Raw genomic sequence first — 14,905 nt, 5'->3', positions numbered from 1 at the left:
TGGATAAACATTTCCTTGGGATGGTATAGAAGAGATTTTTGGAGATAGCTTCGAAAATCCCTTTCAGCTATGAGCTTCTGTGATTCTGGACATCTCTAACAAAGAAATCATAATCTCTCCATAACTAGTAGATATTCTTCAAAAGATGTTGGGGCCAAAACAAAAACAAACCATCACCCAGTAAACAACTTTCCAGTTATTAAGCCTCTCCACATTGAGTTACAATAGGCCCTAGACAATAAACACAAACTATCACCTGCCCCTTACCAGACAATGCCAATTCCTAACAAACTAGGAAACAAAAACTTCAATTTAAATAATATGGTCTTCAACAACCTTGGATTATCTCTTTACATTGAGGATCATATAAATATAATGACCCAAATGAAAGTTCAAAGCATCAAAGGGTTCGGTGTAATACTGATGATAATGTTTGCATCAAAATATCTTGGTATTTTTTGCCACCACAAAGAGAACAGCTAATAAAAACAAATATCTTGGTAAAAAGCACTACAATCATTTATTCATTCATCAATTATTAAACACCTAAACAATTGGTTGATACTGTGTTAGACCCACATGAGAACAGTAATTGAAAATAACCCATTCTGCACTCTCTTGGAACTTGCCATTTAAAAAAGGAAACAAAAAAAGTAAGGCAAATAATTACAATAAAAAGAGAAAGTGGTGCAAATCCATGAGAGGTTAAAAAAAGTGTCATCATTCAGAGGGAAGTATTATCACTTCTGGATGGAAGAATTAGGAAAGACTTCAAGGAGGAGGTAAAGTAAAAGCAAGACTTTGAAGAGTGATAGGATTGCCATTGATTATCTTGATTAGCACAGCAAAATGGCTCAGAAGTGAGTAAAGAGAAGAGTATGGAGTCAGGAAGACCTGAGTTCAAATCCAACACTTAACTAGCTTTATGACCCTGGGCAAATCACTTAACTTGTGTTTGCCTCAATTTCTTCATGTATAAAATGTAGGTTAAAAATAGCACCTACCTCCCAGGGCTATTAGTGAAGATCAAATGAAATAACATTTGCAAAGTACTTAGCAGGGTGCTTGGCACAAAGTAGGTGTTATATAAATTTTAGTTGCTGTTATTGTTATTATTAAATCGAATTCAACAAATATTAAGCACCTATAATGAGCAAGGAAATTTGGTTAACTCTCTCCCAGAATAAGTAAGAAATAGGTATCTAAGGTATAGTGACTAATACTAACAAAACCAGGGAAACAGAAAAAGCACGTGGCATTCTCAGAGAATGATAAGTAGTCCAATTTTGCTGAAACATAGTATATGTAAAGGGGAATAGCAAAAGACTGGAAATGTACAAGGACATATTATGGTTAACCATGGAGTCCAAGCTAAGGGCTTACACAATGGGATGTTACTGAAATTTTGTAAGCAAAGAAATGTTATGATCCAATCCACATTACAGGAAAATTAATGTGATCTGATGGGTTGAATAGCAGTGTTACGTAGAATGGTTTGGGAGGAGGAGCAAGGAGAGGTCTTGACACAATCAAAAAGAATCAAAAATGAATAAACGAATAAATTTTAATTCAATGTGCAAAATAGTCTACAAACTATTATTGGCATGACAACTTATTAGAGAAGACAGAATGCATCCTATCTTAAGCATTAAACATAATACTCAAATATAAAGAATTATCATTTTAACAGTATATGCTCTCCAAAAAAAAAAAAAAAAGGATCTAAAAAGTGTTTTCTTCACCTTAGTTTGGAATAAAAGATGAGGAAAGGCCAATTATAAACATCACATTTTTATGGGCTTCCCACAACCAAAATCCACTTCTGTTAAGACAAATTTGCTTACTGTATCCTAAATATACTACCAGTTTTTTCTAAACCTTAGAAAACAAGCTCTGTGAAACAGGGTGACTTTGTGGGCAAAGGAAAAACATGAAACTTCTTAGAATATATCCCTTGAGATTGCAAATAGTTTAGAATTTTTAAGGTAATTTTCAATCTATTAATATCTCAGACTCTAATAGGTGTGCATCCATTCATTGAACTCCTCAACTAAATATCAAATATCAGAAATGGTTCTTTCCAAGACCAAAAAAAAAAAAAAAATCCAGTGGTGCTGCTACTAGGAGATGGGATAATTTCAAGGAGAAAAACCTAACTTCCACTTTTCTTATCACATACATGCAATATTTTCTCTTCTACAAAATGATTATTCTGAAGAATTGATTTTTCCTACTTAAGAAAATTTAAAATCTGAGAAAAATAAAAAATAAAAATCATTCTAGAAACCTTACTCTTTTATTCATCCTTAAGGATAATACCCAGAGGGTAGTGGGGAGGAATTAAATTTGATTTAAATAATTGGTAATTAAAATATTGGCACATCAAAACAACTGCATCTGTATTACGTAAGAAAGCATTCAACAGAGTTTCAAAGGAGTTTTCCATAGATTGATATAATAAATGAATGTTACATACCTTGTTTTTAAAATAAACCTCAATTGGCAAAATGAAACCGGCATACCCAGATTCTTCTACTTTGTAAGGTGGATCTTTGCACACTGCAACATGGGAGAGAGAAAAAAAAGAAATACATGAATAAATAACTTTTCTTTAAAAAGAAAAATAAATAATATCTTGATTCATCAAATACCTTTCCTCAATTCTAACCCCCTTCCCCAATTCCTTAATCAATCTTTACCCCTTGGGTTGATTTGTAATGACTGTATCTCTTCCACATCATGACTTTTTCCATGGTGGTTTCAATATATAACTGGTATTGTTAGAAATTAAATGTGACTTTTTGAGGAGTTTTACAAAAGCCACAGATGACACAGAAAAATTTAGAAAGTCAAAAATGCATAAAATCTATGTATAGTAAGGTATAATAACATATTTTATCTTTCAGAACCATAATAATTCAGATTTCTCTGGTTAAAAAGGGAGGGGTAAAAAATTTTGCTCCTGGAGGTGCCATGCCCCTCAACCCTCCCCCACATCTGAAGTGGAAGAGTTAACTATTTTAAACAAAGGTTTGTTGCTATTATGTTATTGCTTAATGTTTACTGCTTTAAATGTGGCTACAAAAGTTTCCCAAGAAGTGGGTGAGAATAAAATAATAGATTACAAAGATATGTATTATTCAACCAACAACTCTCATCATGCCCCAACTCTTCTTAGGCAAGGTGCAGAGTACTAGGGAAGCACTAAACAAGAATAAAGACAATCCCTGCCCTCAAGGACTCTATAGTCTAAAGGGGGAAGACAACACCAACAAAGAGAATGGGGGTATCAACAATAGTGAAGTTCTCAAAGTCAGAACTTGAGCAGTATAAGGAATAAAAGATGGCTGGCCTAGAAGGCCTGCTTTTTTTTTGGTTTTGGTTTTGGTTTTTGGGGGTGAGGCAACTGGGGTTAAGTGACTTGCCCAGGGCCACACAGCTAGGAAGCCTGCTTTTAAAAAGAGGTACTAAGAAGCATTAGAGGATTAATTTCATCTGTATTTCAAATCCTGGTAATATAAATTAAAATTATGTGTCCCCAAGCAAAATAGAATCACAGATTAAGAGCTAGAAGTGACTTTAGAGTCCATCAAGTCACCTTATTTTACCTTCTCACTTTCCAGACAAAGAAGGTGAGGCACAGAGCAGTTAAGTGACTTAAGCAAGGTTGTATAACTTTGAGGTAGGATTTCAACTCAAGTCATCCAAACAATCTATGTTATATGAGAGTTAGTAATACCTGCCCTCTGAGGACCCAAAATGCCAATTCAAAGGGAAATGGGAAAATGATGGTCATAGTATTATATCTTTTCCCCACTCCCCACCCCTTCTCTTCCTCTTTATTTTTTGCACTGCAGTTTTCATTTTTGATTTCTTGAAATATAGCTCTCCTGAAACAGGCTTTTAAAAAAACCCACTTTGGGGGCAGCTAGGTGGCACAGTGGATAGAGCACCGGCCCTGGATTCAGGAGGACCTGAGTTCAAATCAGGCCTCAGACACTTGACACTTAGTAGCTGTGTGACGCTGGACAAGTCACTTAACCCCAATTGCCTCACCAAAAAACAAACAAAAAAAAAACCCACTTTGCTTTAAATGCAACTACTGGACTATACCTTAAAACTAAATAAAATGGCCTATGATAGTACCAGCCCAAGTTTCCATGGCTCAGCATTAAGGTTTTGATGACTTAGAATGAGTGTAAATAGCAACTGTTTTCTTTTCAGGCCAGAAACTCCCAAGTTCTTCCCCTTCCAGATTGATATATTTGCTGTTAGTGGAGTTTTTTTTTTAATCACAAAAGTAGTTTATTATTTTCTAGTTATATGTAGAGATAGTGTTCAACATTTGTTTTTATAAGATTTCTAATTCCAAATTTTTCTCCCTCCCTCCCTTTCCTCTCCCCCCTCCCCAAGACAGCAAGCAATCTGATATAGGTTATATATGTACAATCACATTAAACATATTTCTGCATTAGTCATGCTGTGAAAGAAGAATCAGAACAAAAGGGAAAAACCTCAAAAAACAAAAAAAGTAGAAACAGTATGGTTCAATCTGCATCCAGTTTCCACAGTTCTTTTTTCTGGATGTGGAGAGCATTTTCCACAGATTGATATATTTGTGATAGAGAATTGATCCACCTTTCCTCTCAATTCTTACCTAGCCCTTAGTCACTGAATTGATGTGGTCTCAGACAAAAGGAGACCTGGGAAAGACCAAGGTCACCCACTGTATCCTGGGCCATTGCCAATGTCTAGACCTTTCTCTTGTCACTGGACTCCTATGACTCTGGATGAAGGAAGCTGATGACACAGCTCTGTGTCATTCAAATACAATTCACAAGCAAGTCAAGACATCACTCTCTTGTCAGCATGAAGAACAACAACAAGAGAGCTTCCCCATACAAATCCACTATCAATGGTGTAGGACAAGATTCTTGAGTCAAAAAGGAGGTAGAGGAAGAGATAGGAACAGATTTCTTCCCTATTGATACCAAGCACAGAAAGGAATACCTTGAATAGTATCAAAACTCATGAACCTAAAAACACTCAAAAAATACTTGTTGAATGAATAAATCAGATGTGTTCATTTTAAACCCCAAGTAGATCATGAACTTGCAAATGATGAAATAAATAAAAAGATAAGTATAAAGGGAAAAAAAACTTTTGACCAACAGTTATTTGAAATGGGCAGTTTTCATTGATTTCTCCTCAATACAATTTATGCTATACTAAAATTCTATATGGGATTTTTAAAAAGTAATTCCAATACAGAGTATCATTTTGAAACATCACAGAAAAATATGTGTATATAAATGGCATTACACATAATAATCCTTTGCTTTTCAGCAAACTGGTCCCAAATTACCCTTTCCATTCTTATTCCTCTCCTTCCCCCCCAGTTCCCTCTATTCTGGACCAACTAGCACACTGACTCTGGCTCCTTAAAAATGCCATTATTTCTTAACTCCTGCAATCTACCCTATTACTAAATAACAAAATCTTTAATACACATGTGGTTAGGGACTAAAGAATTTCCCTACTAGAAAATCTGGTTTAAAAAAAACCCTTCATTTTATAGCTAAAGAAACTAATGAGTGATTTTGGCAATCATCTAGCTCAAATTGAAATCCAGTATTCTTTCATGGGATGCTATCTCTTAAAAGCCAAACTAAGAGCACACCGATTCTTTAAAAATTGAAAATATATTGGGTACCTTGGTAATTGTCCATTAAACCCAAAATGATCTCTTAAAATCCTAGTTAACATTTTTATTGTCAATCACCTTTTAATATGCATATTTCTTAGTTATTATTAATAAGAAAACTCCAATACAATAATAATAATAACAACTAGCATTTATGCGGTGTGTGATGAAATAATGGGATTTAGCAGATACTCAAAGACCCACCTGAAGATTAATCTATACTGATTGAATCAAGTGAGGGTGATTGACGGCTAATTAAGCCTACTTCAAGTTAATTGGATTGTAATCACACCTGGCTATCCCTTAAGAAGGTATTGTTCTCACAAACTAGAGTACTGCCTCTGATATATACTGACTGTGTGACCCTATACACATCACTTAGCCTCTCGGTTTTCAAGTTCTAAGACCATAACTTGGAAAGTGTTAATATTTATTAAGAGAGGAGCTTTAAAGAAGAGAAAGAAGGGAGCTTTCCTCACTGGAAGAACTTTTTAAAATTCTTTTTAAAAGAAATTTTAAAGAAAAGCAATTTGAGGAATGGTAACAGTAGATAGGAGTTTTGTCCTCAACTTCCCAACCCTTAGCAAGTTGGCTCTCTACTTTCTGGGAAGTTTCTCACAAGTCAAACAGTTATTGCTTAGACATTGGCTTGACCTCCATAGCTATACTATGTCTGAATGTTTTAGTTAAGGACACAGCCAAGTTGTCCATTGATAATTTTTGGTTTTATTTTATTCAGTGTGCAAGGACTGCTGGGAAAGGAAAAAACTGAACTATAAATATACTAATTATTACTACTGTTTTCCTTTGAAACATGTTCAGTCAAATATCCCTTCCAGCTCAAGAGGTTTGAACTACACCCCCTCATGAGTCAATTTCCAGGACATCAGAGTCTCTTAGAATAGCTGGTGCCCTTCCTTCTATCTTTGGAGTGAACTAGTACTACAAATGACCATTCCTAGTGTCTAGAAGTCTGAGAACTTTGGGGACATTCACCAAGTCACCATTAAACATGGTGTAATTTTTTTTTAACTTTTATATAAGATTTTGCAAAGAGGAAAAGTCCCCAGGTGTGTTTGCTTGGAAGGGAGGGGGAAAACCAAAAGCAGTAGTTGATTCTATAACTGCTTCCAAAAACTAAAATTTAAAAAGTGAAAAGGGGAGTTTTTCTCTTGGATGATCAGTTCCTTTGTTTTCCTATTAAAAGGGGGTGAAATCCAATATCAAGCAAGTCTACTTTTGGTATTGTTGTCTTTTTAAGCCACACATACCCTCCACCCCCTCATCGCAATTCTAATAATAATATAGAAGCCACAAAAAGTATATCTACCTCTCATAGTTTCCTTCAGTATCATACAAAATAAATGGGGCAGCTAGGTAGATAGAGCACTGGCCTTCAAGTTAGGAGAATCTAAGTTCAAATCTTACCTCAGACACTTACTCTGTGACCCTGAGCAAGTCACTAAACCCCAATTGCCTTAAACATCCAGGGCCATCTCCAGTCATCTTCATGTGTAATATATATGTGTATGTATACATGCACACATATATACATGTCTTACCACCAGACTCAGATAGCTCTGAAGGAAAGAGTAAGGCTGGTGAAATTGTTCCTGCCTCACTTCAAATCCAATTTAGTTCAAGTAATGACATCACCCCCAATGTCATGGCCCCCTTCAAGAGTAAAGGACAAAACAAAAACAAAACAAAACAAACAAAAATACAAAAATACACAGAAGGGGGATGGGGCAGCTAGGTGGCGAAGTGGATAAAGCACTGGCCTTGGGTTCAGGAGGACCTGAGTTCAAATCCAGCCTCAGACACTTGACACTTACTAGCTGTGTGACCTTGGGCAAGTCACTTAACCCTCACTGCCCTGCAAAAAAAAAAAAAAGTAAAGGACAGGAGCAGCTAGGTGGCACAGTGGATAGAGCACCAGCCCTGGAGTCAGGAGTACCTGAGTTCAAATCCGGAGCTGTGTGACCCTGGGCAAGTCACTTAACCCCAATTGCCTCACTAAAAAAAAAAAAAGAATAAAGGACAAACAACACAAAAGAAATAAACCTAGCAAGAGAAACTTGCTAGCTGAGGAGATGCTGATGCTAAAGACTCTAAGTCTATAGACTTTGTATCTAAAGGTTGAGTTTTGTAAGGCATTTTTCATTTAGAAAAATAATTTATTAAAAGGTCTGAAAGAGGAAATACCTAGTAGAATAGAAGTCAGGGAGGGTAAGTGTTGGAATAATTAAGCAGATGGGATACATGAACTGCCCTGCTGTTCTCTAAATAACATGATCATTTATTCAGTATATCTCGGTATTAAATACACTGTGGCCACTCAAGTATTTCTCAAAGGCTATAATGGTACCAGTGGAAAATGAGGAGTAGGAAAAAGGGGTTACTTATGATAAATATAATGCTGCTTAAGCTAAGATTTAAAAAAATTAAAATAATAATAAAAATTTAAAAATAATAAAAAGCAAGGCTACTGCTGGGCTCTTATCTACTCCAAAAGAAGGAAGGATCAAATAGAAAATACAATGTAGTATTAAGGGTTATCCAAAAAAAAAGCTATTATAAAATCAAACAAGTCTAACTGAGATATCCAAACTTTGAGCTAAATATGACCAGGATTAACAAAAACAGCGTTGTCAAAAATAAAGCCCAATAACAGTCAACTATGTCTTTGCAAAATACATAATGTTGTCAAAAATAAGAGTTTTGATTCTTTTTCCAGTGTGTTTAATCAACAGGTCACCATAATCTGGTAGAGCTTCAATGTATGACCAAAAGTTGACATCATAGAAATATTCAAAGAAATATACGTGAAATCTATCAATAAAATGTTCCATTTATTTATGACAGACAACTTCCCAACAAGCAAAATGAACTAGCTTATTTCAATTCATCCTGTGGTTTTTGGATCTTAGAAATTATGAGCAGGCACCATTGTTCAGGTTTATAATTATTATATGTGGGACATGATAAGATGATCCAGAGAGAAGGAGCTACTTACAAAATCTTGTTAAAAGGCAATTTCTTTTTGTTTGTTTTGCTGGGGCAATGAGGGTTAAGTGACTTGCCCAGGGTCACACAGCTAGTAAGTGTCAAGTGTCTGAGGTCACATTTGAACAAGTCCTCCTGAATCCAGGGCTGGTGCTTTATCCACTGCACCACCTAGCTGCCCCTAAAGGCAATTATTCTTAAAAGGAAAAATAAGTATAAAAGAGGCAGAGAGACAAGATGTACTTAGAAAAATGATATTGAGATAGGAAAGTTACTGTTGCTCACAAAAAAAGCTCCATCTAAAGACTCCAGGCATTTTCATTAGCTGTTTTTGTTTTTCATACCTGGAATAATCTGCCCCCTCATCTCTGTCTTCTGGCTTCCTTAAAGTATCACCTAAAATCCCATCTTTTATGAGAAGCCTTTCTTGATCCTCTTTAATGATAGGGTCTTCTCTCTGTTGATTTCCTATTTATCTTGTGTATATACATTTTATAAAATGCATAAACACAAATACACACACACACACACACACACACGCACGCACGCACGCGCACAATTTGTATTAAATTGTTAGCATGTTATCTCCCCGATTAGATTTTGAGCTCCTTGAGAATAAGGGTGGTCTTTTGCCCTTGTTTTTGTATCCCCACTAATTAGGAAAGTGCTGGGATATGGTAGGTACTTAATAAATTTGTATTGACTAAGAAATGCTTGGGACAATGTAGATTTTTTAAAAATCACAAAACTTTATTCACAAGGATAATTATTTTAAAAATTAACAATTGACAACAAACATGAAGAAACAGATGACCTAAACAAATATGGAATAAATCCTATAAATTCAAACTATATTTTGATTAAAATAACAAATTTTAATGAGAACATTAATATTGCATTTGCTTTAAGAACCACACTAAACCTACAAATAAAGTGTTATCAATTTTTTTAAAAATAATTCTTGGTAAATGGCCAATGTGAATATTATTTTTATTTTGTGCACTTTGCTTTGCAGTACTTGATACAGGTTTGTCCATTTCTTCATATTAGTTTGCCATAATTCACTCAACCATTCTGAGTCATTGGGCACAAAACCCCTCTTAATTCAGGTTTTTATTATTATAAATGAGGCATGTATGTATATCTAAATCCAAGTAATATTTTCCCTCTTAGTGATATTTTAATAGCATGGCCCTAGAAATGGCAGTCACATAGACAAAAGACATCCTTCATTCTTTGACTCATAGGACATGACTCTCCACTTTGTACCTCCTATAGTGATACCAACAATTACCAAAAAAAAAAAAAAAAAGAGAGAGATTTTTTTTTTTAACTTCTATGGTTTGACTAACAATTACAATAATGTTGTACGATGCCAAATGTAAAGGTACAGAATTTGGTATTAACACCTGAAAGTTACATTTAATTAACCTTTAGAGGAAAATAATATATATCAACTTTTCATTTTTAAACTTGGTTATTTCTTATATGGCAGTAGCTCTAACAAATCCATGAGAGTATTTCAGGAAACAGAGCTAGCAGTATCAGATTTAAAAAGATATATCAAGCATTAGCTCAAAAGAAACATGAGATGCACAGATTTAGAGATGTCTCCACTTCAAACATTGATAGGACTGTATGTGCCCAAAATGGGCCTTCTGAGCTCGCAGTCACAGTTTGAGTATGAAGGACAACCACCAACCAATAACGAAAACAAAAATTAAGAACACAAAATTTAGAAGCAAAAGAACATTGTTGTATATTACATAGTGGAATATAATATTCAATGAACCCCCAAAGTCTTACTGGAGTAAAGACTCACTATTCAACAAAAACTGCCTGGGAAACCAGAAAGCAGCCTGACATCAATTAAATTTAGAACAATATTTCACATCATATAATACAATATGTTCCATGTAGATATATGACCTATGTATTTGTTCATGTATTTGTAGATAAAGAAATTGATATAGATAGGGTCCTGACAGAAAAAAAATCAGAGAATGGTGGGGGAAGGGAGATAACATATAAATACCAAACAAGGGAAAGAAAGGATCACAGGAGAAAAGAATGGATAAGTTTCATTTCATAAAACTAAAAAGTTTCTGAACAAAAGCAATGAAGTTTTAAAATAGAAATTGAAAGGTTAAATGAGAAAATATTTTTGTAGCCAATTTCCAATAAAGTTCTTCTCTACCTAGGATCATATAGGGATATATACAGAATTGCTGTACACACATAACAATATCCATTTCCCTAAACAGTCAAAAGATAAGATGCAACTCTCAAAGGATAAGACCAAATCCATCAACAAGCATATGAAAAATGGTTCCAAATCACTAATAAGGGAAAGGCAACCAAAAAAAAACCTCTGAGGCTCAACCTCACATCTATACAACAGTCAAAAAATGATAATTGCCAAAGGGGATGTAGAAGGACAGGTACACCAATGTGTTGTGGATGGAGCAGTGAACAGGTTTTGCCATTCTGGAAAGCATTTGAAACTGTAGCCCAAAAGTGACTAAATTAATCATACGCTTTGACCCACTGACACTGTTATTACCAGACTTATATCCCAAAGAGATCAAAGTAGGGGGGGGGGGGGGGACACACGTATACAAAAATATTTAAAGGAGTACTTCTCATGGCAAAGAACTTGAAACTAAGCCGAATACTTAAAATTGGTAAACAGCTAAACAAATTATGCTATTTGATTATAATAGTATAGTATTACAACTGTGTGAAATGATGAAAGGGGTTTAAGAAGTAATGCAAAATAAGAGCAGAATTGGATGAACAAAGACTTAATTAATTTTGATCAATGTAAGGACCAACCATGACTTCAGAGGACCTGTGATGAAGCATGCTAACCATCACCTGACAGAGCTGTGACATAATCAAGGAGCAGAATGAGCCATATATTTTCAGATGTGACCAATATGTTAATTTGTTTAGCACTTCACTGAGCTTATTTGTTATGAAGGTTTTTATGTTTTCTTCTATTTGTTTTTTGGGCACAGAAGGGTTTGGGGGGAGAGAAGAGGATAACAAAAGGAATGAAAAAAAAGAAAGAAAAGAGGATGGCTAAAGTATTTTTAAATGCACATAAGAGGAAAAAAACCAGTTCAGAAGGAAACACAGGAAAGGACAACAACTTTGAAAGTGCACTGAATTTATTATATACTTTTTCAAAAGTAAGCTATGTGCAATAGACATTTCCAACTACATATAATTCTTTTCTTCTACTGGGTATAAGGAAAGGCTCATTTCTAGATGCCTGCTGAATTCAGGATTATTTAATATATTACTTTTTGAGTGCAAAGTCTGAGAAGGTCATAACAAAATTCAATTTTAAACTGTTTTAAACAGTTTAAACAGTTTTAAACTGTAATTCCCAAAATTTAATATTTCAGAACAAATAAATCTTAACATGTTATTGCAATGCCACCAAATATAACCAATACCATTATCAGTTGGAATATAAAGTAATAACCTTCCTTCTCTACAATCCAACCTTACTGTGGTCCTAGCTTCTTAAACCAATACTAGGAATAGAAGTTCTAGCAAGTACTAGCCAAACAAGCTAAAAGAGTCTCCATTATGCACCAAAGGATGTATTGAACATCTGTCACTCAAAATTCAAATACTGATCTAGACAAATTTTTAGAAGTTCATCACAAGATCAACAGAGGGAAGTGAATTTTATGACCACAGAAAGTCTCTAAGCATCACTTAAAATGGCAATATCTCTCAATAACAACAAAAATACCAAGAATGATGAAATAAGATATCTAAAGCATTGAGTTGGATTTCTTTGATCATTAGAAATTTGGAATTACTTTTCATGTGGTTTGAATAATTTAATTTCTTCTGTGTACTTTAACTATGGTACCAAAGGGGAATACTTACCTATTACACCTATGAATAGGAGTTCCTTATAAAGAAAAGTTTTTCTTTAATCTCATACTTGACACACAGTTTTCTCAAACTAATTTGGATCATTGATTTTTATCCAGTGATTTACTATATTTATTGTGGTAAAAATTATTTGTGGAAAAGATTAATATTCCTGTTTTTAGCTAACTCATTTGGGAGGGGCCACACCTGGCCCACCCCGAGGTTACAAAGGCAGCTTTTTGAAGGACCTCCCCTTTGGGGGGAGGGGAGATTGAACACTCTTGGAAGGGAGGCAGGCTACTTCCCATACGGGAGCTCACTCTCATTCTTTCTGCTTGGGCCCTTGAGCTGGCAGCGTGTGTTCGTGTGCTCTCTGTCTAGCAACTCCCCTTGCAGTGGTGTGTGTTGTTCTGTCTTGGTGTTTGGTGAGTTTAATTATGGAAAACCCTAATAGGCTAAGTTTAGAGTTAAGAGTATTTCTCTGTATTTCTATTTTCCTATTTCCTTATCTTTGATTTTTATTAGTTTCACCTTTGTTGTTTAATTAATTTCCAAGTAATAAAACCTGATTCTTTTGTGAACTAAAGCTTAGAGGCTCCTTTCTTATTGGCCTGGGAGAAATATCTAAAAAAGGCTGTTCAGAGGGGAGGGTTAAACCTTAAAGGTCCCTCATATTTCTGGGACCCCAATATTAAGGTGTCACCCAAATAATGCTCAGTATATCAAATTTTGGCCCTCACATTTCTGAATATATAAAATATTTGTCTGCTATCAAACTGTATTTTAGTGAAAGAAATAATTACTGAATAAATAAGGATTTGGGGAGATTCAGAATTTCCCCATTCTTTTTATTTTCAAGACCTCAGTCTCTGAATCAATCAAGCTTGGATGGATACAGATCCTTTTGTCTAGATAGTCCAAGGCTGAGAGTGGTCTGAGTAGAGAGATAGTTTCTCAGTCCAAAGGTGACATGATGTCACCTTCAGCCCCTCATTGTAACATAGCCCCACCTCCCATAGTGTTAAGCAATGAGAGTTGCTTGCTATTCCTTTTCCAAAAAGAACATAAAAACCCTGAGTCCACTTCCATGATTATCTTTGGTCTGAGAGATGACTAAATGACCATACTTTTATTAATAATATTAGTAAAATGATTTAATTACCCAGAAACTATTTCTTGAACCTTTTTAATCACCACAGTAAACATTTTATTTGCCATTTAATACTCAGAATAGGGCAGCTGAACTCTAACTAAATTTATCCCATTTCCCTTCATGATTTACCCATTTATATCAAGGGTACCACTATCCTTTCTGCCATCAAGATTTAAATACCTTTGAATCATCCTCAACTACCACTGCTCCAGACCCTGACCCCCATATCCATTCTGGTGCCTGGTGTTAGCGATTTTTCAATATCTTTACTCCCCTTCTCTCCTCTCACAAAGGTACCACTGTGGTTCAGGGACAAATTACTTCTCTCCAAGACCACTACACTAGCCTCTGAATTGGTCTTCTTGAGTCTGGTCCCTCCTCTTTCCAAGTTACCATCCACAATTTCCAAATCCACAGTCCTAAGACATAGCTCTGGCTATCTTACTCCCTTGCTGAAACAGCTGGAGTCCTCTAAGATAAAAATACACTCTCTTCCATTTAGTATCTAAAGCACATCATATTCCATGCCAGCCTACCTTCCTAGACTTAGATATTGTGCCCAATCATCCACTATATGGTCCCTCAAACTTGACCTACTTCCTGTTATTCATCTCCTGGTCTATCCTCTCTTTTGCACAGGTTGTTTCCTATGTCTCCTCCTTTTAGAAACTGTGGCTTCTTTTAAGAATTAACTCAAGTGTCACCTCCTGGCATATGTGACTGCTGAATACCATCAATTAAATGTTAAAGATCATGGGGGGGGGGGGAGAGAAGGGGGAAGGGGGGGCTAACAGCAGATGTACCACAAACTGGACAGGAGCACACAAATGTCCCAATTACCATAAAAGGGAAGAAAATTTGCAAACTAAACACCAGTAAATATGAGTCCAATTGCTGGGAAAATTCTAGCATGAATCATGAAAATAAAGGTTGGTGAAGTTCTAGAAAGGGAAATGGTGATTACAGTTAGAATGGCTTCATTCATTCATTTATTTATATCCTGTTCAGGTCATGCCAGACTATGTTGATTTTATTTTTCTGACAGGATTGTTGTGGATCACCTTTTTCTCCTGGATACTTTTTCTTCTTTAGACAATAATGACAATGCTTCAACTGGGCATAATTCTTATCTGTCCCAACACTCT

The 14,905-nt window shown here is 35.3% G+C and overlaps 1 protein-coding gene across 4 annotated transcripts in view; it reads right to left on the bottom strand.

Moving 5' to 3' along the window:
- The window catches only part of MLLT3 (MLLT3 super elongation complex subunit), a 294,509-nt gene that overhangs the window by 141,460 nt on the left and 138,144 nt on the right, over positions 1-14,905 (bottom strand). For all 4 annotated transcript variants that reach the window (XM_043977572.1, XM_043977575.1, XM_043977574.1 and 1 more), the window contains one exon: positions 2,477-2,559. In XM_043977572.1, coding sequence (XP_043833507.1) covers positions 2,477-2,559 — 83 coding nt within the window. The remainder of the gene's footprint in view (positions 1-2,476; positions 2,560-14,905) is intronic.

The sequence above is a fragment of the Dromiciops gliroides genome, chromosome 1 (genome assembly GCF_019393635.1).
Source record: "Dromiciops gliroides isolate mDroGli1 chromosome 1, mDroGli1.pri, whole genome shotgun sequence".
Lineage (NCBI taxonomy): Eukaryota > Metazoa > Chordata > Mammalia > Microbiotheria > Microbiotheriidae > Dromiciops > Dromiciops gliroides.
This window is presented reverse-complemented; position numbering and strand designations above follow the sequence as displayed.